The 26,691-nt window shown below is 36.1% G+C and overlaps 1 protein-coding gene across 5 annotated transcripts in view; it reads left to right on the top strand.

The window, feature by feature from the left end:
* FXR1 (FMR1 autosomal homolog 1) overlaps window positions 1-26,691 on the top strand; it is a 65,490-nt gene that overhangs the window by 8,166 nt on the left and 30,633 nt on the right. For all 5 annotated transcript variants that reach the window (XM_066241944.1, XM_066241943.1, XM_066241942.1 and 2 more), the window contains exons 2-3: window positions 12,710-12,762; window positions 14,195-14,288. In XM_066241944.1, coding sequence (XP_066098041.1) covers window positions 12,710-12,762; window positions 14,195-14,288 — 147 coding nt within the window. The remainder of the gene's footprint in view (window positions 1-12,709; window positions 12,763-14,194; window positions 14,289-26,691) is intronic.

Below are 26,691 nucleotides of genomic sequence, written 5' to 3'. Positions count from 1 at the left end.
ACACTGATTTATTGTTAATCTTAGTATAACATCACATGTATACAAAACTAATTTCATTTTTAATTTTGATTCAAACTGAACTTAAAATGGATATTTGTAAAATTAACAAGCCAAGCCATTACTAGTATGCAAGCACTAATAGATATTTATGCATTCTCATAAAATTCTCATATCTTCACTGATGTTTTCTCAGAAAGTGAAAAACAATTATGGTAGCATACAACAGCTTTTTACAAACAATCTTTTTACAAAACACCTACAGAAGTATTCATCTGTCAAAAATTACATATACTTAAAAAAAGTTAATGTCATTTTAATCTCATACAGTGAAACAATTGAAACCATACTGAGGGATTACCTACAGCTGTCAGTACTGGGAAACACTCGTTCATAGTCTTCCGACAGGGGAAAGGTGCTTATTCTCACTTGGAAGGACCAGGTCAAGGCAGCTAGTGCACATGGCAGCAGAGAAACACTGTCCCAGTCTTTCTTGTTAACTGCAGCATTGTAGATGTCATGGTGAATCAGGAAAACATACTCTTTGGCACTGTTAACAGTATCAAAGTTTCCTATACAAATTAGGATTTACATAGATACAAACTAGAGAAGAAGGGAATTATATGTAAACATCAAAGATAACTGGTGATTTAAACTTACGTTATTATTAGAATAAAGTTACAATTTAGATGAGGTAGGTGTTGTAAATAACAAGTTTGTTACTTAGAAAGTACATTTGAGATTTCTAGAGATGAGAAAATTAAAAAGATGTGTGTAGTGGTGATATATATGTGCTGTATGGAAAAAGTGCTGGCTGACAAAGTGTTTAAGATAATCTCAACTCCTTAAAAATACATATGCATATGTGTAATTTTACACATGTGTAAGTATATATACAGCCTTGCTTTAAGTACACCCCCAACCCCCCACCCTGTTGGCTTTTTTTCACCACTTGGTCTCTTTTTCCCCATTTCATTTTAGGTAAACCACTTACCAGGTTTTCCTCCATATTCATTAGAATTATATATTATATATATATATTATATAATTATATATTATATAATTATATATGCATGCATATTCAGATACTAATGTAGGTTTTCCCCCCCATACTGCTATAAATACAAGATAATCTACAGCTTGGCTATTTTCACTTGGAATATAATTATTTTTTAATGATTACATAATGTTTCACATTAAGAATTACCTTGAAATCCATTCACTCCCCAATAGATATACACTCACTTGCTTTTCATTTTTTTGCTACTCCACAGATCTGTTTCGGTAGATAGGTTTCAAAGAGTGGGACAGGTTGGGTTGGTGGAAGGGAACTTTTTTTCCCAAGTCTAATAAAAGTTAACAGATTACTTTCCAAAAGGTTTAAGACTTCCTTTTTCTTCCATTGATGAATATCAATTCATGTTATATTCTTGCCAGAAAATGAGTTTTATGAGCTTTAATTTTTGTGTGTCTGATGTAAAGAATTGTCTCATTGGAACTTTGACTTGCCAATCTCCACTTGTGAATTCTGATATTTGTTGGCCATTTGAATTTACTTTTTTTTTTTTTTAGAGAGAGAGAGAGACAGATACAGAGATGGGGACAGATAGGAAGGGAGAGAGATGAGAAGCATCAACTTGGAGTGTTGGCACTTTAGTTGTTCATTGAGTTCTCCTCATATGTGCCTTGACCAAGGGGCTTAAGCCAAGCCAGTGACCCCTTGCTCATGCCAGTAGCTTCAGCTTGAAGCCAGCGACCCATCAGGTCATGTCTGTGATCTCATGCTCAAGCCTGCGACCTTAAGGTTTCAAACCTCAGTCCTCAGCTCTATCCACTGAACCATCACTTGTGTAGGCTGAATTTACTTTTCCATAAATTGCCTGTCAGTTGCCTGTCTGCTTGCTGGGATGTAATTTATCACTTTTTGAGATTGCCTAAGTCATTCACTGTAAGAGTGTCCCTTCCACATTTATTGTCTGTTGACTTTATTGTATCCCTGGCCATAAAAGCTATTATATACTGAGCTATTTTTGCCCTCTTACAGCTTCAGGGTTTCCAGTGCTGGATTAAGACTGCCTGTGTTCAGATTATACATAAAATTTTTTAGGTTTTCTTGTATATCATTTACTCATTTTATATTTACTACGTAAAGACTTATTTTTGAATAGGCAGTTGTATTAGCACCGTGTATTAAATAACCCTCTATTTTAAACTTTTTTTTTGGCACGTGGGAAAATTTGCTCTCCTTAGCCAATCTTTCCTTTCTTCTGGGACTGGGGTGGGAGGAGGATGCCCAATTCAAACAAGGCTGGTTCTCATTCATGGTTGATAGAACCTCTTGAGAATTGCTCCAGAAAGCCTCTGGGGTGCTCTGGGAAGACCATTGTGTTCCTGAAGGGGTACTTTGTGACTTCCATTTTGGGCAAATGAAGCTATTTAAGAGTCTTATTTTCCTTATCTTATTAATAGTCCTGGGTCCTCTCTTTTGTTTTACCTATCACATAGTAAATAGTGGATCTCAGCCCAATCTTAATAGAGAAACTCCACTATACCAAAGTGTTGTCAGTAAGATTTTTTCCTTTCCCCATTGGTAATGAGTTCTTCTCATTATCTGTTAACTGTATATATAGTTCAGCAACAAAATGTTTTATTATAAATTATTTAAGTAACCTGATACAAAAGCTCTAGGAAGAATTACCATAGTATTTATGGGGCCAGTGGGAGGGGTAGGAGTAGTAGCTATAAGTATTTCTGACTGGCACGCCTTTGAGTGCCTGGAAATACCTTAGTTTAAGATGCTTTAACTGGCCTGACCAGGCGGTGGCGCAGTGGATAGAGGGAGGTCGGACTGGGACTCGGAGGACCCAAGTTTGAGACCCCAAGGTCACCAGCTTGATTGCGGGCTAATCTGGTTTGAGCAAGGATCACCAGCTTGAGCCCAAGGTCACAGGCTTGAGCAAGGGGTCACTCAGTCTGCTGTAGAGCCGCCGCCCCTCCGGCCCCCCCTCCCCCTGTCAAGGCACATATGAAAAAGCAATCAATGAAAAACTAAGGTGCTGCAACAAAGAATTGATGCTTCTCATCTCTCTCCCTTCCTGTCTGTCTGTCCCTCTCTCTGAGTCTGCCTTTGTCGCCCCACCCCCAGCCCCCCAAAATGCTTTAACTGCTTGCAAATTGAGACTCATATATAAATTGCTTAGGTTGTGATTGCCTGCATCTGGGAGCCGTTAAGTTAGTTTTCTCGATAGAGTTTCTCATCTGAATTATGAAACACAAACAACTATTTTCTCAGTTTTTCAAGGACGGCGCATAGCTAGTGTCCTTCTAGATCCTGATGGTGAACCTTTTTATAAAAACCACCCACTTTTACAGTGCTGGTCAACCTGCTCCCTCCTGCCCACTAGTGGGCGTTCCTGCTTTCAGGGTGGGCCTAGCAGAGCAACCAAACAGCACCGTGATTCGCCCACCATGCAAGCTGGAACACCCACTAGTGGGTGAGAGGGATCAGGTTGACCAGCACTGCAAAAGTGGGCAGTTTTTATAAAAAGGTTTGCCATCACGGTTCTAGATGCATGGGAGAAAAATTAACTTATTATAGACAGTGAATACCTTGATGATTGGGCTTTATTTTCTTAACTGCTGTATTCAATTTTCTCTTTTTAGTCCTGTAAATTGGATCATAACGTGTAAAGAGTGCAAAGTAGGATGGCGGATAATGATTCTTTTGGCATGTTGATTTGAGGTGTAAAAATAAGCCAAAGGGGGATATGTTTTTAGTTGGAAGTTGGGGTTAGAGTCCAGGAAATAAGTTATTTTTTCATATAGTGATTTTTGGAAGATCCATATAATTTCACTGTATGGGAAATGGTATTAGTTCTAAGAGGCACTAAGAGGAAATATTGTCAATTTCTTGAGTGTAGTTTTCTTTATCTTTTAGAATTGTTTTATATTTACTAAAAGGTTATCTTTAAATAATTCCATATATAAAATGGTAAATATATAAGCATTTTAATTTAAATCAATAAAATGTAAATTGGTTAAAACATCTTCACAGTTAGGTGATTGTTTATTCTCACACTAGCTTCCTCAGTGCCATGGAGAGCATTGATGTTACAAGCATACTTTAAAAGAGCTTTCCTCTATTATCTCCAGGATTTTCTTCCAAGAATTTTCACCCACTCTGCAAGTTTTGATGCTGGTGCTTTCTTGATTTTATCAGAAGGTGTCAGCAGAACAACCTTCTGGTAAGAAACCTCAGTCTTCCCTACAATGATTCTTCATTGGTTTGCTGAATGAAATGTCTAGGTGTAAACAGTCAAGTGTCAAAGGAAATTGGAAGCAAACCAAGTTTGAGCATACTTAAACAGTGACATTTCTATTTATATCCTGACTGCCATATGGCTCTCAGCTATTCTAAGATGTCATCAGTTGTAAGAAGCATTCAATTTCAGAAATGTTGAAATTACTAGAAATGATGGGCTGGCAAGGTAGACTGGGGACTGAGAATGAATCAGTAAACTGATTATTGATCAAAGGGTAACAAGTGATAAATCCATTGTGGCAGTTCTTGGAAAAGAAAAACTTGAGGTAAATTTTACATAAATTACGGTATTAACTTTTCCTTTCTCTTGGGTTACATTTTTATAATCACCTTTATCCACAGCAGTAAACTTAATCTGAGGTAGTTGGGGGAAATGGAGACTTAACCTGGTCAGATAGTCCCTTGTAGGATCTGATATATAGAGAATTTATTCTAATCAGTTTTTTTTGGATGCTTCAGTAATTAAGTCATCAACTGTAATACTTTTAACACATTTGGAGAAGGTATCAAAAATGTAGTTATTTCACTGTTGTGCCAAATAAATGGAAAAATAAAATCTCGAAATTTCACAACAGTGATCCTGACAAAGACTTTAAGATGAAAATCTGATAGAAATATCAAAACTGGAGTGAATCTTAAATTATATAAGAATACTTGATCAATTGTGAGTGTGAAAACGCTATACTTGCTTACGATAAAAAAGTAAACTCGTATGATTCCTGATGGATCCTTTTTTTTTTTTACTACTTGAGATTGGAGTCAGAAATCTACCCTCCATTTACCAAGATAGTACTGTTTCTTGCTCAGTCTACTGGCAATCAGCAAACTCAGTTCTAAGAAAAATTTTGAAGTTTATGAAGGAGTTACAGCTTAAGGGTCTGAATCTCCTGTTTGTGAATCTAGGCTTCCACTCAGCCTTTGAAGATTCATGCTCTCTGTTTTCTGTTATGAGTATTATAAAGTTTTTACATTTTTGTTTCCCATTTATAAGAATTGTAATGAATCCCAATAGTAGGAAGTCATTAGTGGATTTAAAAAAAATTGAAAGTAATAGGTGAATTTGAAATCATTGTTACTTTGCAGTCAGGAATTTTTCTAGACTGGGATGATATGTTCATAATGAATGTAGTGGGAATGTTTTCAAAGGGATTCACGCATTTCTAGATTTCTAAGCCACAGCTCAAGCTAAGTCTTTGATAAATTAATAAGTATTTTAAATATTAAAATTTTATTTTTGCTTTAGCTTATGTTTTGGATATAACAAAACATACCTTTCCAGTTTTGGACATGCCTTTTTCAGTTGTGTAGTAGATTTTGATGTTTTGTTCTGGAACTTTGCCTTAGTCTTTTTAGGAAAGGTACCTTATTTCTTCTAATTAGTATTGCTACCAGACTTACCTTTTGGAATTTAAAAGTATGAATTAGCAAAAGCTCTTTATTATCTGATTGAAGAGCTTGAGACAGAAGATGAGGTTTTGAATTCAGTATGTATAATCTAGGGATTTAAACTTTGGGGCTATGTAGATGTATATGGTTTCAGTATCTTTTCTCTAATATAAGGGATCTGGAAGATCTATAAATGATCTTCAGAGTCATTAGCCAGGATTCATAATTCATCTGTTTTTGACTATATATTTCAATCTTTGAATTCCAGAAAAACACTCATACTGTGTTGCTTTCTGTTCACCCAATATGGTTTTCTTCCACCTATGAGGACTTGCCTCAAGTCGAAAAACCTGTTTTTCAGCTGTAGTGTTCTCTAACTTCAAAATGTATCCTTACATTAAGCAGATATCCTGTGCTCCTTGCTTTTTCCACAGATCATTTAAGCTTCCACCTCAAAATACCATATACCTTATGTAAATGTTTAAAAACTGAAGTTGATTTTTCTATTCTGATAAGCAAGGATCTACAAGATATAAAAGGAGGAGAAAAGCAAAATTCAAAACATTGTAGTAAATGTATAACACTTTAAAGAGGATTCATATATTAAAATTACAACTTTTTGTGAACTGCCCACTCTCATAGTTCATACTTATTCTTCTCATGTTAGCTTGTTCAGCTCATTCTTACTCACTAGAGACTATTATAGAGAATTTAACTTGGTTGTTTCACCCTCCTGTTCTTTCTTCCTTTCTTTGTATGTGATACTGTTTGCTTATCATATTTTAGCTTTTATTTTATTTTATTTTTTGTATTTTTCTGAAGCTGGAAACAGGGAGGCAGTCAGACAGACTCCTGCATGCACCCAACCGGGATCCACCAGGGGGCGATGCTCTGCCCATCCGGGGCGTCGCTCTGTCGCAACCAGAGCCATTCTAGCGCCTGAGGCAGAGGCCATGGAGCTATCCTCACTCAGCGCCTGGGGAAACTTTGCTCCAGTGGAGCCTCCGCTGCGGGAGGGGAAGAGAGACAGGAAGGAGAGGGGGAGGGGTTGAGAAGCAGATGGGTGCCTCTCCTGTGTGCCCTGACTGGGAATCGAACCCGGGACTTCCTCATGCCAGGCTGACGCTCTACCACTGAGCCAACTGGCCAGGGCCATATTTTAGCTTTTAGGTGTATAAATTTATCAAACTTTTTATTTGAGGCTTTGGATTTTTGTGGAGGGCGTTACAAAACCTTCCTTAGTCCAAGGTTATAGGTAGTCTACTTTTGCTGTCTCCTAGATTGTCTAGTAATTTAATTTGAATATTTCATCTATTGTTTTTTTGGTGAAGATGTCCATTTTCTTTTTCCTCAGTAATTATCTAAATGTCCCAATACTCTTTAAAGATAATCCATTGATTCCTCTATTTGTAATTTCCTAAATGGCTTATACCTACATTTGGAATATATGTTTGTATTTTTTGTCTTGATGATTATAGCTTTAAAATAAACTTAAACACTAAAAAATAAAATAAACACTACCCCTATTTGGGTAGGGGTAGTGTTTTCTAGATACCCTCTACCCCTATTTAATTTTCATTTTTGAGTACTTTCTTGTTTGTTTGCGAGAAAGAGACAGGAACATCAGGCTGCACCTATACGTGCCTTGATCTGGGAATTGAACAGGCAGCCTCCACGCTCTGGGACAACTCTCCAATCAACTGAGCTATCCAACCAGGGCATAATTTTTATTGATGATTTTAAAGAGAGAGGAAGGGAGAAAGAACGGAGGGGGACAGAAAGCATTTGTTGTTCCACTCAGCTGCTCTTTTTTATTTATTACTGGGGCGGGGGTTGCTTCCTCTGTTTGCTCTGCCTGGGGATTGAACCTGCAACCTTGTTGATTTGAGACAGTGCTCTTAATGGACAACTAACTGGCCAGGGCATTTCTTTTAAGATACATTTTGGCCCTCTCTGTTGGTTAGAACATCATTCCCGTACACCAAGTTTGAGGGTTCCACCTCAGAACACATACAAGAATCAACCAATAAATGCATAAATAAGAGGAATAGCAAATTGGTGGTCCTTCCCCCACCCCCCTTTTCTAAAATCAATCAATAAATATTTTTTAAAAATAGACACTTTGGTGTAGTTTTATTAGGGTTAGCCCCTTTCCCTCCAACAGAACCATATAGTTCCTTAACATTTTAATAGGATCCCATGTAGGGATATATTGAAAATTTTACGATATCAAGATCCCCTAATTAAGAATGTAATATGGTTTTACATTTTCCTATATATTTCCTTTATATTTATTTATATGTGAAGTTTCAAAGGTTTCTGCACATAGATCTGCACCTTTTTGTTGTTGAGAACTTTTCTAGGGTTTTATTTTTGAATGCTATTGTTATAGTATTTTTTGTCTATTTTCCAGCTGGTTATTGTTTTTATCTAGAAGCTGATTATTGGTTAACTTGTCCCCTTACTGAATCTTTGAGGTTTTAAACTTTTTTATTTTAGGTTAGATTGTATTTGAAAAATCATTTCTTAAAATTGTACTTCCACTGTTTAGGGATTCCTGTTGTTCCTTCCCTCTCCTCTCTTACCCCCAGTTTATACATAATTTATGACATTATTGGGTTTTGACCAGGGGTCCCCAAACTTTTTACACAGGGGGCCAGTTCACTGTCCCTCAGACCATTGGAGGGCCGGACTATAAAAAAAAAACTATGAACAAATCCCTGTGCACACTGCACATATCTTATTTTAAAGTAAAAAAACAAAATGGGAACAAATACAATATTTAAAATAAAGAACAAGTAAATTTTAATCAACAAACTGACCAGTATTTCAATGGGAACTATGGGCCTGCTTTTGGTTAAAGAGATGGTTAATGTGCTCCTCTCACTGACCACCAATGAAAGAGATGCCCCTTCCAGATGTGCGGCGGGGCTGGATAAATGCCCTCAGGGGGCCACAGGCGGCCCGCAGGCCGTAGTTTGGGAATCCCTGGTTTTGACTATATGATGCTCTCTTTCTCCTGGTAGAACTTTCTGAGACATTTTGATGACACATAACATGTGTTACACTGTCTTGTTACTGATGATGATTTTAAATTCTAATTAAGAGTTTCTAATGCAGATTATATTTTAGGTTGTGTGAATGAACAAATTAAAAGATTGTTTTTATAAATATGATGCCATGGAATCTTCCATTTTTGTGTATTTTGGGAGGGTGAAAAAGAAATGTGAAAATTTTTGTTCTGAGAAATACGGTTCTTAGATGAGTGTAACTAGAAAGAGACAAAATCCTGAAAGGTTGGAGTAACATGAGGAAGACAGAAGTTAAGGAGACTTGAAGTAATAAAGCCCCGCCTGTGTCATGTGCAGGCCATAATGTTATTTGGTGACCCTCAACTCAAAAGACTTTGATAAAGACCGAAACCTGCCATTTTGTGTCTCTTGAGTATAAAAGGACCCACCATTATTCTGGTGACTTGGGGAGTACAAAAATGTCTGGGAAAGTATGGACTTGATCCTCCATCAAATAGACACAATTTATTGAGACCTGGCCACTAAAAGTACCTTATTAGTAGCTTCTAGGGTTTAGGGATTGGAACATATTTTCTAACTGTTCACTACTGTCCAAATGTATGTTAAGGGCTGATTGTCAAGTCCTTAATTAATTTAATCTTATGCCTGACAGATTTTAATAAGAGTAGGTTGTCCAGAGCTGTATTTTTTCCTTAAAGAATGTGAAAAATGTGCACCCAAACAAAGCTGATGATGTGCTGGAAGTAAAAAGTAGGGGAGAGGGTATGGTGAAGAGGTGTAAACACTGATGTTTAGATAGAGGGGAAAAAAAGGATTTTATTGTGCTAAAGAGGAGAATTTTTTCAGTGACTTGGACTTTTGATTTGAACTAATCCATTGTTTAAATTTTTATACATAAAACATTCCAAATTCTGAAAGTTTCTTATGAAGGACTGGGAAATGTTAGTGAAAGTATGACTGACCTTTGATGGCAAGATATGTTTTACTCTAATAATCAAAAACTTGAAATTTTCAGTTTCTGAGTATACTTTGAAATGGAAAGCGTGTAATAGAGATAGATGTGCTGGTAGTACAGCTATGGAAGTGCTGACCAAAAATGACTGCTGAAAGTAGATGTTTGGATGAACTACTATTGCAGAAATAAACTGATCAGGAAATCATTATTATAGTAGTATGGTCAGAGAGCTCGTGCTAGAATGGCAGTTCTTAATTTTTAGCTTGGGAAGGAGAGGAAAGGAATAATTAAAAAAATGTGTCCAGAATTTCAAGACAGGAACCATTATGTCACTCTTGAAAGTACAGTAAGTCCTCACCTGACATCATTTATAGGTTCTTGGAAACTGTGACTTTAAGCAAAACTGTAACAAAACCAATTTTATTATAGGCTAATTGATGTATAAACAAGAGTTAATTTTCTAAAGCATATTTCTGATCATAGAAATGTCATCAGACTTCTAAATAAAGATTCAAAACACATCTAATAATAAACATTGAACTAAGTGTGAACTATTCAGACATTTAAGAAAAATTAATAAAGACAAGGTGAGTTCTCAATCTCCTTCCAGTTCAGGGTTGGGAGGTGGTGCTTGGAACCTATCCTGGCAGCTCTGGGCTCAAGGCAGGAACCACCCCTGGACAGGAATCCCTTTCATCCCAGGGCACTCACACACACACTCACTCAGACTGGGACAGTTTAAACATGCCAGTTCACCTGAAAGAGCTCATCTTTAAGATGTGGGAGGAACCTAGGGAAAACCACACAGTCATACTTTCAACTTTAACGTTTCCTAGTCCTTCACAAACAACTTTTAGGATTTGGAATGTTTTGTTATGTCAGTCCTTGTCATTTCTGTATAGAAATTTATGCACTGGATTAGTTCAAATCAAAGGTCCAAGTCACTGCAAAATTTTACTTTTCATTACAATAATGGGGAGAACAGGTCAGCTCTACTCAGGAGTGGCCCTAAGTAGGGATAGATTTATTTCCCCCCTTCAATGTTAAAAATGAAACAGTGCTATCTGAAGACCTGCTGTATCTGAGTTTCAGGTCTCGCAGGAGGATGTTTGCATTGAAATGACCCATAATACACAAATAAATCAGTTATAGGCATTTAGAGCTGGAGACAGATTGGGGTAAAAGTTCAAAATCATAATTGTGTAGCAAATGTGGGAGGAGGACACTGAGAGACAAGTTATCTACATTCTGTAATTGGTGACTTCTATATTATTAAATTCAAATGATTTTATTTTTAACCCCATCTGTTACCCTCTTTTCTCCAAGTTCCAAAGATTTTTGTGGAAAGGTATTATTGATCTTGCTCTTTGGTGTTCCCACTGCAGGTTTGTTTCATAGTCTTTGGTTTGCCAATTTGCTTAGAATGTCTAAGGCATAGTATTTAAATATTAGTAGTTGTTGCTTTGTTTTCTTTTTAAATTAATTGCTCTTCATCTGTTTTGTGAATTTCTCAACTTTAGTTACATTTTTTCTTGGGGGTTTATGTCAGAAATCCCCTTAGTATTATTTGATGGACTTTGGTAGGGAGATGAGGCAAACAGATGTGTTCATTTCTGCCATGTTTTAACCAGATACTGAAACGGCGTGTTTATTTAGCTAGTTTTTAGTGCATTGTTTGGAATCTATTGTGATCTTTGTTTTAGAAAAGTATTTGCTAAGTACCTAGTGTTTCAAAGTGTGTGTGTAAGCCTTTGACTGAGGTTGAGAACTTTGCAGTTTTGATCCACAGAAGTATCAAGTGTCATTTAATGTCATTTGTAATACAGGTGCCAAGGACTACTTGACCAAGGTCACATAGTGGTGAGCAAGGATTCAAACACTTGTTCTATATACCCAAGTCCTTTGCTCTTTCTTAAGTATATTAAGTTTTATTCATCAAATGAGGATAGAGTAATTATATTAAGGCTAGAAAATGACTACTGATTTCTATTGAGAATCTTTTCAAAACATTATTGAGATAATGTACTCACTATTTTCCCCCTCCCCCTTTTAAGCAAAGGAGGAAGAGAAGCAAGAAAAATAAGATTAGGTTAATGGTAAGGTTAGTATTCAAAATATGGTCATGTCTTTTATTAAAGGTGAGCTATATTTTAATATTTATTATAACTAATATTTGTAATAAATTTTGAGTTTTCTCCATGCCAAGGAGTGTGGTAAACATTATTTTACTTAATTCTCATAATTCCATGACGACGTATGATACCTTACTCCAGAATGTATAAGTGCCTAACCAGGCAGTGGCGCAGTGGATAGAGCGATGGACTGGGACACAGAGGACCCAGGTTTGATACCCCATGGTCGCCAGATTGAGTGCGAGGTCATCCAGCTTGAGCACGGGGTCGCTGGCTTGCGCGTGGGATTATAGACATGACCCCATGGTCGCTGGATTGAGCCCAGAGGTCACTGGCTTGAAGCCCAAGGTTGCTGGCTTGAGGAAGGGGTCACTCGCTCTGCTATATCCCCCCCCTCCCAATCAAGTCACAAAGAGAAAGCAATCAATGAATAACTAAGGAGCCCCAATGAAGAATTGATGCTCTCGTGTCTCCCCCTTCCCGTCTGTCTGTCCCTATCTGTCCCTCTCTGTCTTTGTCACACACACAAAAGAGAATGTGTAAGTGATCGAGCCTGGGAGTGAATCCTATCAGCCTGACCTTAGAGCCTGAACTATTAGTCACAGTACTGAATACTGCCTCAGTTTGAGTATTGCCTAATACTTATGGTGTTTCAGGTTTTTTACTAATTCCTAGGTAGGTATGTGAAACAGGTTCAGAGAGGTTAAGTAAATTCCAAGGTCATACATTTTATAAATGATGGAGATGGAAATTAAACCTAGCCTTACCTAATTTTAAGCTCTGTGTTCTTTTCAGTACTCCATATTGTCTTTGTATCTCTATTATTGCCTTTAGAGTTAACATTTAATTAAATATTGATATGCTTTAAAATTTTTCTTTTTTGCAGGGAATTATCAAAGATGTTCATGAAGACTCCCTCACAGTTGTTTTTGAGAACAAGTAGGTTATTTTTTATTTATAGAGATCTTAATTTTAATTTTAAAGAAGGGTAATGCAAATGGTTTGCTTTTGGTTTTTCCTATTGCCAGTGGAAAATGACTTAGCTTTTGGGTAGGCTTTTTGATCATCTTATGAGTTTAAATATTCTAGTTTTGATAATTATTTGCCTGTTTTTCTGCCCACAATTTACTTGTAACTTTTTTGATGACCTTTTTCTTTGCTAACACATGTGAACATGAAATCAGTAAGTAGTTTTTGCAAAAATAGATGACATAATAGGATTATAATATGTTAATTCTTAAAAAGGCAAGAGCTGAAATGTTGTAGGAGGCCTTCCAAGTCTCTTCTACTGGTAGTCAAAATAAGTATTATGCCATTTTTAATTGCATGATATTAATAAGGAATATCAATTTGATAGGTTTTTGTGACAACTAGGTAATGTTCTAAAATATGGAAGACAGTAAGTATGCTGGGCTTGGTTATGAAGGGTTATAAAGGAGCACTGTAACTAAAGGTCAGAAAAGAACTGTTCAACTCTCACTTCTGGAACTGCCTGGAAAGGTATCTGCCCAACAGCTGTTTCATGTAGAAACAAATGTGGCGATTTCTCTCTTTGAGCAGCGGCCATTTAGATAGTTATGGTGAAAAGAAAGCATGCAAAAATCTTTTACTTGTCTCCTGCTATGTGTGTGTGTGTTTTCCATGCAGATAGATGCTATAGGAACATACTATGTTCTGGTATATATCCCAGTATATGATCTATGAGAACTTGAAGTTATTCATCAACTCAGCCTATAAAATACAACACAAATAATGTCAGTTAAGCAATAGCTAAATTTGTAATTTTGGTACATACATGCTACAGACATTAAAGTTAAGCTTTTACTAGGTTTTAATTATGTGTGTTCTTTGTAAAAGAGATAAATTCTATGTGAGAAAATTAAATCATATGTAATTCAGCTATTCAAAATTGAGTAATTTTCTGTATTCTGTGAATGTTAGGCAGTTTATATTGTTTTATAATCTGAAATTCTGTTTTTTGACAGGTCACATGGTTCTCTTTGAAATAAATTGATTAAACGGCTGTTTATTTGGCAGTAGTATTTTGAATCTAAGTTACTACTATGAATGTAACCTATTTCTTTTGCAAAATAATATATGTACTGTTCCTTTAGGATGGGTAATTTGGCAGGTAATATGTAATTGTTAGAGTAATAGAGTAACAATCTTGAAAGAGATAGAGTAATGTGAATTTGTTCTACCTCAACAGACTAATTACTTGGAAAATAATACAAAAGTTTTCTTTAGGAAAAGCTAAATGATGACACTTGAAAAATATACAGCACTAAGCATAGACTATATATAGCTTCCATATTAGGGCGTATTAGGATAATATATTTTGAAAATTTTAATTCCTTTTCTAATCCTTCAGTTGGCAACCAGAACGTCAGGTTCCATTTAATGAAGTTAGATTACCACCACCACCTGATATAAAAAAAGAAATTAGTGAAGGAGATGAAGTAGAGGTATGTATTTGTAAGTTTATTTTGTGTGATTATCATTTTGTTTTAAATAATCGTGTAGGAAAATCTGTTTAGCTGATGGAGAATAAATGAAATTTCTTTTCGCTTTCTGTTGGTAATGCCTGTGTAAGTGGCATTGCTTGAGTTTTGGAGTTTGAATTGGAATTCATGTCTCAGCTTGTAATACTTAGCTTTTTGCCATGGTCAGGTTTCTTTATCACTAAAATGAAAATAATAAAATAATGTGAGAATTAAGGATGGTAGTGCATTTGAATTGCTTTGCACAGAATCTGGCATAGGGAACTAACTGTATGATGTTGATCACTGTTACCCTTCTTTTTTTTACTTTAAATTTGCCTTGGGTTTTTTCCCTTAGTATCTGTAAAAGGTTAATTATCATCTTTATAATCATTAATATGATAACATGACTGTTAATATAGTTTATATGTATTGTGAAATACTGTAATTGCTTTAGTACCTTGTTAAAGAGTCTAGAGATACCTGGAAATTTTAAAACACAAAAACAAAAAGGAAAATAAACTAAAAATCACTGTCCAGATATTAAAACCCACTGCTCAAACATTACATATTATTTCCAGGCTCTCCTTCCCCAACTTTTTAAAAATAAAAATAAGATCATTTAAAAATAAAAATGAAGTCTTTATTTCTTGCTTTTTTCCACCTTTAGGAGATCTGATTTTGGATGTCTGACATCAGTATGTTAATGTTAATTAATAAGCCTGCTCTATATAAAGAAACTTGAAAATAATTGTCAAATAGAGGTGTAATGAGTTTGTTAGAGATTGAAATTTGAATATTGATTTTTTTAAAAGAATTAACAGCATCCAAGATGCTGTGATATGCTAAATATGTTCTCACAAGGAGTTGGCTCAGTAGTATTGAAAGAGGTAGTTTTACATCTCCTACTGTATTTTAAAATCAATCTCCTTCCTTTATAAGTCTCTCCCTCCCTCCCCCTTTCCTCCCTCTCTTTCCGCTTTCCCTTTTCCTCCTCTCTTCTCCTCTCTCCTCCCTTCCCCTCCCCTCCTCTCCTTCATGCACCCCAACTGGGATCCACCTGACAAAATCACACATGGGGCGACTATGCACTCCATGCATTCGAAGCAATCTAGTCATGGCTGCGGGGGTGGGAGCAAAGGGTGGTGAGGAGGAGGAAGGGTGGAGAATCAGATGGGTGCTTCTCCTGTGTGCCCTGACCAGTAATTGAATATGGGACATCCACATGCCAGGCCAACGCTCTACCACTGAGCCAACCAGCTAGGGTAATTTGTTTTCATTTTTTTAAATTTAATTGTTTTTTAATTTTTTTCCCTGAATTCTTAGTTTTCTAGAATTAGAAATGTGGTAGTCAGTTCTGAGAATAGTGCTTTTTCACACTTAAGTTGTTCAGACACTTATCGGTAGAAGGACTTTGTGGGAATGCTGAGGGTATTGTTAACAGTGTGCTTTCCTCAATCTCATTTGAGGAAGTTCTTACCCATTTCTTGAACCATCTTTGCTGCCTCTTTGGAAGTTAATGATTACAAGAATATTTTATTTCAGTTTGTTTTTTGGTTCAATCTTGGTGAAGTTTACTCCTTACATTGGTGGGAATCATCTGAAATTAAGGTGTTATTGTTAATTTTTTCACTTGAAAATTTGCATAAGGAGGAAGCTTAAAATTAATCTCGCCTCACTCATGAATTTATTTTTATTTTATTTGCCATCAGTAGTTCGGAGTGTATCCATTAGGCTTTCTATTTTGAACCAAATAACTTTTTGAAAACATCTCAACTTTAAATTTAGAGTAATAAAGGTTAATGTAAAAAATGAAATGATAGAGAATTGCATAATGTAAGATGTGAATCTTCCCTCTTACAGTGGGTAGGTAGGTATGCTTGTTGCTCATCCCAGTTAAATCTCATTTCCCAGAGTTCGGTTTCTCTTCAGATTGTTTTTGCTTTATAAGGAATATGTGTTTTTGTTACAAAAATCAAGAGTACAATATATATTTGTGTCTTTTATTTTCAGTTAATTAGACCAGTGATTTTCAACCTTTTTTGAGCCGCCGCACATTTTTTACATTTACAAAATCCTGGGGCACACCACCTACCAAAATGACACAAAAGGACACTCTGTTAGAATTTATTTAAAGTTTAAATAAATTACATTTATTAAAAAAATAGTTAAATAAAAAAGGATAACCCCCTCATATATACAGTCCCACGTCCCTCATATATACAGTCCCATGTAACATCCCCTTATAAATACAGTCCCACGTAACATCCCCTCATATATACAGTCCCATGTAACCTCATATATACAGTCCCATGTAACCCCTCATATATACAGTCCCATATATCCCCTCATATATACAGTCCCACTAATAGATACTGGAGCTTTCATCAAGGTTGTGGGTTCAAATCAATTTGGCAAATACTCTCTATATAGAGACTGGGCAAAATCAATTTTAGAAAATGTTGGGTACTTGTGTAACATCAAAAGTCCTCAGAGCATCTCTACTGTCAGATTGAGAAGTTTGCTTTCTAGGTAAGGATTCTGATAAATACTAGAGTTCTCCCTGAGGTTGTGGGTTCAAATCCCATGGTCAGCTGGGTGCAGGGGCCTTGGTTCTGTCTGTTTTGATGGTGTATATAGAGATTTGAGCTCCTTAAGAAGATGACCCTTCAGGAGGCCATATACAATATAGATAACATTGTGATGCATTGTATATCACCCTCTGCGGGAGCCTCTTTTAAAAAGAAAAAGGTCAAATATTTATATACACCATCAGGATAGACATAACCAGCTGAGGCTGAGGCTTCATCTAGTGGTGGCAACATTTACCTCCAGTCCTGACCAGGATTAGAAATCGGGACCATGGGGAGGAGTAGCAGCTTCAACTACTCGCTGCGGCCACACAATGACAAGTGCGCAGCAGCCCGAGCGGGACCTTCCTGGGTGTGGATGAGAGGTGGCCTACTATTGGTTCATCGCTAGTGGTCGGGATGAATCCTAGAATGTGATTGGTCAGTGAGCGGTCCCTGTGCCACCACTCTTCCTGTCGCTGATAGCTGGAGGGATTGTGAGGGGAATGTTTATGTTCGGATGGAGGCGGCTGGCAGCGGGCTGGATAAATAGCCTCCGCGGGCCGTATCCGGCTGGCGGAACGTAGTTTGGGGACTCATGTTTAATTTCCCCACGGCACACCTGACCATGTCTCATGGCACACTGGTTGAAAAACACTGAATTAGACTATCATAGACATTTTCATTTTTGAACATACAGGTCACATCATTTTTTCTGACCACCCCATAATACTTCTTTGTACAGATGTATCAGAATTAGACACATTGAAATAGGCTTTTTGTTTGTTTCTTTTTGATATTTAAAAACTAGAATTAGTTAATAGTCTTTTATATAAATCATCTTCTGGTAATACAGTTGTAAATAGTGCAATTGCTTAGTCAAAAGGCATGTTATTTAAATTTTTGATACTACCAAAATGAACAGTTTTGTTCTCTAAAAATGATTTTGAATTACCACTCCATGAGGTATTTGTTTATTCATTGATTGACTTAGCTGGATTATTATTAATCCATTAAGTTTTATAAACCTGATAGGAGGAAGCTGATGTCTTTTGAATTTTCATTTGCTTGATAATCACTTATTTCTTTTATAGTGTGTTGTCAGTTTTGTGCCAGACTCACAACTCTCTTGTTATTTTGCAGTTCGGGGAATTCCTTCTCTTTTACTAATGGAAAGGTGACTGATTTGGCCATTGGTAATTTATAAGGTCTACCGGAAAGTTCTGTCCATTTTTGGAATAAAACAAAATACAAATTTTTCTTACTGTCAAACTTTATTAAATAATATAATTGCCATTATTATTAATGATTTCTTGCCAGCGTGAGGGCAATTTGTATATCCCATTTTTGAAAATGTTTTATCTTTTGTGAAAAATTGAACCAGTGCTTGTTTGATATCTTCTTCATTTCTGAATTTTTTGCCCTTCAAAAAATTTTGTAAGGACAAAAACAAGTGATAGTCGGAGGGTGCTAAGTCCGGGGAATATGCTGGATGCGACAGACATGTTTCTGTAGCATTTCTTCCTTGTTGAAATTCGTAAAAATTACAGTGGCGTAAATGAACTTTATCAGTAGCCATGGGTACACTATCGCTTCACACATAAGACTAATGTGAATCAACTTTGTTTTAGTTAATTTGCCATGTCAGTATGTATACATTAAGTGATAAAAATAGAGAGGCACACATGCGCCAAATAAACATGTGCTTACGTGTTGAAACTTGTGATAGAAACAGACAGAACTTTCCGGTAGACCTTATATTTAGAACGAAAGTAATCCAGGAGAGAACTTTACATTAAGCTCTTTCAGGCATTATTTAATGTTAGGCCATATAAAATGTCTGCTCTTACTAGATTAAGAATGGTTGAATATTGACTATTTCCTATGGTTTACCCTGAAATTTTATTATTTAAAAATGTTTGGCTACTTGAGGTTTGTCTTTTCACCCAATTTATGAGGCTTACATGAAGTTACAGAATAGAAATTAATGTAGTATCATGGTCTAATGGCTTCAAGAAGACACTACACGATTCATAATATATAGGAAATTGGTTTAAAAAGGCCTAAAAATTAAAGATTTATTTTCAGTGGGTTTTATTTGACTTTGAAAACATGGTGGATGCCTGACTGGGCGGTGGCGTAGTGGATAGAGCATCGGACTGGGATGCAGAAGACCCAGGTTTGAGACCCCAAGGTCGCCAGCTTGAGTGAGGGCTCATCTGGTTTGAGCAAAAGCTCACCAGCTTGAGTCACTGGCTCGAGCAAGGGGTTACTCAGTCTGCTGAAGGCCCGCGGTCAAGGCACGTATGAGAAGGCAATCAATGAACAATTAAGGTGTTGCAATGCACAACGAAAAACTAATGATTGATGCTTCTCATCTTTCCGTCCCTGTCTATCCGTCTCTCTGACTCTCTCTAGGTCTCTGTAAAAAAAAAAAAAAGAAAGAAAGAAAACATGGTGGCATATACTTTTAAATATAATTAATTTTTTTGATAAGTATTTGCCAAATGGTTGATTTTAACTAAAGGTTGCTAAGAAAATAATGTTTTGCTTATAAAGTTGGAGGTTATGGGAAAATGAGTTCTTGAGATTCTCTTGAGCTGGTAATATAATATAATATAATATATAATATAATATAATATAATAAATATAGAATATAATGTTATGGGATATTGGAAGAGCAGTAGAAATCACCCCAGAGATTTCACATGAGGTATGCTTTGTCTTTTAATATAGATAACCGCCTTGTTTAGCAAGTTACTACGCCCACCACACATATGTGCTCGCATGTTATATAGGAAGCCTTACATCTCGAGCCAGTGTATAGTTTTACAAGGTTTTCTCCTTGGGTTTAACATATTTGATAATGAAAAAAATTTTATTTTTGAATTGTGTTTTTTGGTTGAAATAGGAATTGGCAAGTTCTTGTTCTTGTGATGTGCCTTTTCATCCATCTTTTATGGCAGTTGTCAGACATTATTATTTAACTGATTTTTTTTTTTTTTTAACAGAGACTCAGAGAGAGGGATAAATAGGGACAGACAGACAGGAACGGAGAGAGATGAGAAGCATCAATCATCAGTTTTTCGTTGTGACACCTTAGTTGTTCATTGATTGCTTTCTCATATATGCCTTGACCATGGGCCTTCAGCAGACCGAGTAACCCCTTGCCTGAGGCAGCGACCTTGGGTCCAAGCTGGTGAGCTTTTGCTTAAACCAGATGAGCCCACGCTCAAGCTGGTGACCTCGGGGTCTCAAACCTGGGTCCTCCGCATCCCAGTCTGACGCTCTATCCACTGTGCCACCGCCTGGTCAGGCTCAACTGATATTTTAATTATAACATTGGCATAGGTGCCTTGATAAATTAGATAAAAGGAGCAAGAATAATTTGAGGTGGGACACTCTTGCCTTACAATTTTTTAAATTCAATATTTTATTTATACAAAAGACAAATATACAAGTATTTTTTACATACTATCTTTAAAAATGTTTCAGTTTGATTCTTGCAACCAGCCTGAAAATTTTAGCTCTCTGTACTCTTTCTCATAATATCAAGTCTCCTGTTATTCCTAGTGTGTGGGAAATGCTCATACATTTTTAAAAAAAGTGAATATATTTTTTAAGTTATATTTTTGTCTTGTAAAATGGCCAGTTTTTAAGACTTATGTAACCCATTTGTTAGCTTATCAGCCACGAATATACAAATGAGATAATTATTATATAGGTATGTAGATTACATTAGTGTATTCTAGATGTTTGCTTTTCTAATGTACATTTTTTATTTCTTCATAGATGGTGATAATGAGATTAAATGGTGACTACAGGGGAATGATAACTATCGTGTAGTTGTAATAACGGTCATTAATTAGGTATTCAGTTTAATGCTTAACATTATTTAGAAATTCTCTATAGTTTGGTGAAAACAAACATTCTCTACTTCTAGTGTTTATTATCTCTATTTGGTTGTGACTTTGAGAGGCATAGTTGGACACTATTAACTTGAATAAAAAGTTAGAAATAATAGAATAGAGACTGGAATTTCATATAAGTCACAATTTGGTGTGCTAGAATTTGGAGACCATTTTGTAATAAGGTTTGACTTGGAGTCATTTGTTAGAAAGAATCCTTAAACAGGCTTTTGGAATTTGATTCTTCATTCACTCCATAAAAATGTAACCTTCAATCTGAGTACTGTTGTGATTTTAGGTCTCCTGTGGTCACTACTTAGTCATCTGCTTTTTTGCACCTTTTCTTGGATTTGAAGAAACTTAGACTGTTTAGCAGTGAGAGCCACTGGTGAAGAGTGTGAATTACTCCTTTGGAGTAATTTGGAGATTTAAGTGAAATCTGAAGAAAGGGAATTTCTCTAAGATGCTCTTACTCTAATGACATAGTCATATATAAATTTAGTAGTCAACACTTGGAACATAGTACACTAGGGCAAAAAGATTTTGAACCTTTTTACACTTGAGGACTGGTAGAAATAGGAGTATTACAGGATAACTAAGGCAGAAATCACCCTGAGCATAAGCGAATTTGACTGAGATCATTAGGTCTATAATCTTCATGTGACATCAGGGTGGTTAACTCTTGAGGATTGGCACGAAATTTCTGGTGGACTGATTTGCAGATGAGTGGTTATAAAACACAAGGGCACAGTTTTAATTCTGGGTTATTAGTTATTTTTTTTACTGTACGAGATACAGTCCCTTTTATCAAGAAAGTGGTTTGACCCAGGTTCAGCACTCAACAGACTCAGGTTTGTAGTTGACTTCATGAAGGTGGCTTTGTATTTCAGGGATAGAGTTACTAACGAAGTTTACAGAAATGCATGTAATTATAAAATGGGATCCAACATTGCAATGTTAATGAGAAATAAAGTCTCAGAGCAAAAGGGTTAATTTTTTATTTTTTTCTATTGTAGCGAAGTTTACATAGCAAGCCAGATTCCTAGAAGATTATGCTTTGGTAAAAATAGATTTAGAACAAAGGGATTTAGATAGTTTTAAGACCTTTGTTTCAGCATTTAAGGTTGTAGCACCCATTCACTATAGATGACCAAGAGATACTCTATCTAGCTGAATGCTTTTCTGAGATAGTGCTTGGAATCAGCCATAACTTTTGTAGGGTTTTTGTTTTTAAAACCTCATTATACTAGGGAAAATAGTCGTCTTTATTATTTGGACCTGGATAATCCGTATTTATTGGTTTTTAAAATATTTTAAAGTTATTTTACATGTAAGATTTAAGAAATAAAAATGAAATGATGGTGCTGGTCAGCATTAAGTATTTAAACAAAGCAAATTCAACTTTTTATTCTGTATTTTCTTGGTTTTGATAATACAGATACCTAAAATGATTGAAGTTCACTTAATATTACTGCTCATCAGCCATCATGCATAAATCCAAAACATATTCATCTTACAAATACAGATATTAAAATACATCTCTGTTATTATTGAAAAAAGCATAGTGATCTTTATGTTATCATTATATTGTTTGTTAAAAATTGCTTTATTTTTATATTTAACCAATTGGGTTGACTAATCCACTGAACTTTTTGCATTTCTTCATTACCTGTTTTTAGTCATCCTTGTATACACATTTGCCTTTGACATTTTACCACTTATTAACTGAATTGAGTGCATTTTGGTATGTAAACATAGAAGATGAAACAATATTGTTACATGTCCTTGTAGAAAAAGAGACTAGTCTGGGTGCTTATTGTCAGGATTTTGTGTAATGAAGTCCCAGTGGAATGATTAACTGGCTGAGAATACTAAATTTCCTTTTTCTCCTTAAAAATGTGTTGTTTGGGGTTTTTGATCTAAGATGTCATCTGATGACTTCATAGTCTGAGATTCTGCTTATAAGATAATTTCACATTGGTCGTTAGAATCTAGAATGAGTGCTATTGTCTCTTCTCACCAGTCTGCTTCCTCTAATTGTCAAAGTTTTTCCTCTGTAAATTTTCTTCTTTTTGCATTTATGGGTTGAAAATAAAAATTCTGAATTCCTAACTGTTTTGCAGTAGCCAAAAACTAGACTAGAAGAATGGTATTTCTAGTCTTTTTAAATATTTTCTTGAAAGACTATGCCTGACCTGTGGTGGTGCAGTAGATAAAAATGTCGATCTATAATTCTGTGGTCACCAGTTCTAAACCCCAGGCTTGCCAGTTGAGGCACATGCAGCACAGGGGAGAAACAACTGCAATGAGTTGATGCTTCCTGCCCCCCCCCCCCCCCCCCCCCCACACACACACACACCTTTCTCTCTCTCTTTCTCTTCTTTCTAAAACTTGTTTGGGGTTTTGATTTAAGATGTCATCTGATGACTCAATTCAGTTAATAAGTGGTAAAATGCCAAGTAAATAAAATCTTTTAAAAAAAGACTATTCAATAAACTATAGGATGATACAGTAATAATAATATTCTCTATTTTATCCTTCCAATTAATACCATTATTCTGGTTTTTTTTTTTAATTATTTTTTTAAGCCATAGTTGGAAATAATTGAATGATGATGAAATGAAGTAGCAAAGTGTTTCAAGATATAGGAAATACATGATCACTAGATTCCACCTTAGCTTTATAAAACGGCCCACTGGATTCAAATACTGATTGCAAGATAGAGTAATTTTTATTAAAAAAAAATAAAATTTATTGTTTTATTTGGAAGACCTGTGAGAAAAGATAAAATTCATGAAATAGATTGGCTTATAAAAGAAATGCAGAAGCTGAAATTGAGTCCCTTGGAGCCTAATTGGTATAAAGGCCTACCTTATTATTACTTTTTCCCTCCTTTTTTTCCTACATCTTTTTTTCTAATCATTGAGTACAGTGAAGTTGATTTTTTTGCTTATTCATTTTATAGTTTTGATATTCCACCACTTACAAAATAACTCTCAGATCATCTTAATAGAAGCTTCAGGCTTTTTAAAACTATTTGCCTATCAAGAGTTAGTATTTATCTTACAGATAGGTGTTAACAATTTACATGTATAGAGTTCTCTGGCCATCTCAGTAGGGGTTAACCTTATTTTGGTCATCTCTTCTCAACTCCCAACCCCCCAGGTTTTTGAAACTACATTTCAAAAACTGCTGGATCATAAGAAATGTTTCTAATTCCTAATGGATAATTTCTAATTATCTTTAATGGATAATTTCTAATGTATAATGTTAAAAAACCTTGTAATTATACAGAGCACATAAGCCATACTTTTTCTTTAGATAGATGGTTTTGTAAGCTATTTACTGTATTTTCCCATGTGTAAGACACATACTTCGAAAAATTAGGGGTCTAAAATTCTTTTTAAAAAATTGGTGCATTTTATACAGTGGTTGTAGATTTTTTTACTTGCGTTTTCCGCTTTTTCACGCTTGTTGTCTTTGCGCTCATTGTTTCACACTTGTTTCCAGTATATTACGATAGGTTACATTTTGCCATGTTCTGCACAGAAATAGCTCAGAAAAGATTTTCGTACAGTGCTGAATTCAAGTTATAAGTAATCCAGTTTGCAAAAGTGAATGGAAATCATGCTGTTGAACATAAGTTTGGTTCTCCTCCAAGTGAGAAATCAATCGAGACTGGCTACTGAAAATGCCACGGCGGAAGAAGGCCATGAGAGGCAAGTCAGCAAAATGGCCTGATTTAGAGAGGGAATTGAAGATACGGGTTGAAGAGCAAGGGCAATTGGAATTCCTGTGTCCACAAAGATGGTTTAGCATGAGGCAAGAAAAAATTACTGATGCAAAAGAAGTTACTGATTTCAAAGAAGGACACAATTGGTGCTTCAAGTTCATGAAACGGAATGGAGGAAGCATGTGTACATGCACCAGACTTGCCCAAAAGGTGCCTGAAAGCTATGAGCAGAAAGTGTTTGAATTTCATCATTTTGTCATTCAGTGTCAGAAGACACATCAGTTTGATTTGGGACAGATTTCAAATATGAAGTCCCCCTTCAATTTGATGTTTCAAGTAACAATTGTTGATAAGAAGGGAGTGAAAACTGTAACTGAAGACAAGTGGACATGAAAAGAGCCATTATACAGTTCTAGCTTGTTGTGCTGACAGAACCAAGCTGCCTCCTATGTTGATTTTCAAATGCAAAACAATGCCAAAAGACGACATTCCTCGAGGAGTGATTGTCCATGTTCATGACAAGGGTTGGATGTATCAGGATGGGATGAAGATCTGGTCTGAGAAAGTTTGGAGAAGGGGACCAGGTGGGCTTTTATGCAAACCTGGTGCTTGTTCAATTCAGGGCACACATAACAAACACAAAGGAGATTGCTGCAGAGCAATAAACAAAACTTGCCATCCTACCTTAAGGCTTGACATCCCAGCTCCAACCACTTGATGCCAGCATTAACAAACCCTTCAGAGCTGCCATGAGAGACGAATAGAACCAATGGATGAAGTCTCCTGGGAACAATTTGATATCAGCAGGAAGAGTGAAGAAACCAACTCTAGGAGAAGTTTGTACCTGGGTGAAAAGATCCTGGGATAATAATCAAGATTGAGATCATTGTCGAGTCATTTAAGAAGTGTGACATTTCAAATGCCATAGATGGAACTGAGGACAAGGCAATATATGAAGACAGTGATTTGTCATCAGATACAGATGAAGACAAGCTAATGGATGGGAGTTTTGACAGTGATGAGAGGTTGTATGAATTTTAAGATGAATAAAACTTGAGTTCAGTAACTTTATGTAATACATTTTTTCGCCAAATTTCAGGCCCCATAATTAAGGTGCACCTTATACATGGGAAAATACAGTATATGTACTCCTAGATGTACTAAAATGTGTAATGTTTTTGTTCATCTAAACTTAGTACATTTGATCTTAGGTTTCTCAACTAGAGAGCAGAATGTCATAATCTTGAAGGGATTTTATTTATGTACATAGAGACAGGAAAAGTGAGGGAAAGGAAAATGATGAGAAGCATCAACTCATGGTTGTTTAACTTTAGTTATATTTTGATTGCTTCTCATATATTCCTTGACTAGGGGGCTCAAGTCAGTGATCCTGCGCTCAAGCCAATGAGCCCCGTGCTCTAGCTGGCAGCCTCGGGGTTTAGAACTGGGGCCCTCAGTTTCCCAGGCCAACACTTAATCCACTGCACCACCGCTGGTCAGGCTGAAGAAATTTTAAAATAGGGTTTACCATTTTCTGAAAATAATTCTTGATTTGAGTGTCTTATAAATAACTGATACCAGATTTGAAATACATACCTAATAAGTTCTGGTTTATCCTTCTGATACCGGCCCATCAAAATGCAGTGTTTTAAAAATGAACAATGTGAAAGACCTCTGTTTTACACTGTGTAAAACTGCCTTGTGAGAAATATTCTTACTATAAGAAATGCTTACCTGAAACCTATATACTCTTGTTGATCGGTGTTACCCCATAAAGGAAACATTTTTTTAGTGGTTGTTTAGTAAACCCTCATGAATTTGAAATCAGTTTTAAGGAGCCACCTGACCAGGTAGTGGTACAGTGGATATAGTATAGACCAGGGATACTAAGGACCCAGGTTCAAAACCCTGAGGTTGCTGGCTTGAGTGTTTTATCAGAGACATGACCCCATGGTTGCTAGCTTAATTAAGCAAGAGACCACTGGCTTGGCTGCAGGGCTGCCCACCCCATTAAGGCACATACAAGAAAGCAGTCATTGGACAACTAAGGCACCGCAGCTATGAGTTGATGCTCTTTATCTCCCTGTCTGTGTGTGTGTCTGTCTCTCTTTCCCACTCTCACCCCCTAAAAAGTTTAATGAGACTTGGCATTTATAATAAGCTATTATTTACAGTGT

The sequence above is a fragment of the Saccopteryx bilineata genome, chromosome 8, assembly GCF_036850765.1.
Source record: "Saccopteryx bilineata isolate mSacBil1 chromosome 8, mSacBil1_pri_phased_curated, whole genome shotgun sequence".
Taxonomy (NCBI): domain Eukaryota; kingdom Metazoa; phylum Chordata; class Mammalia; order Chiroptera; family Emballonuridae; genus Saccopteryx; species Saccopteryx bilineata.
This window is presented reverse-complemented; position numbering and strand designations above follow the sequence as displayed.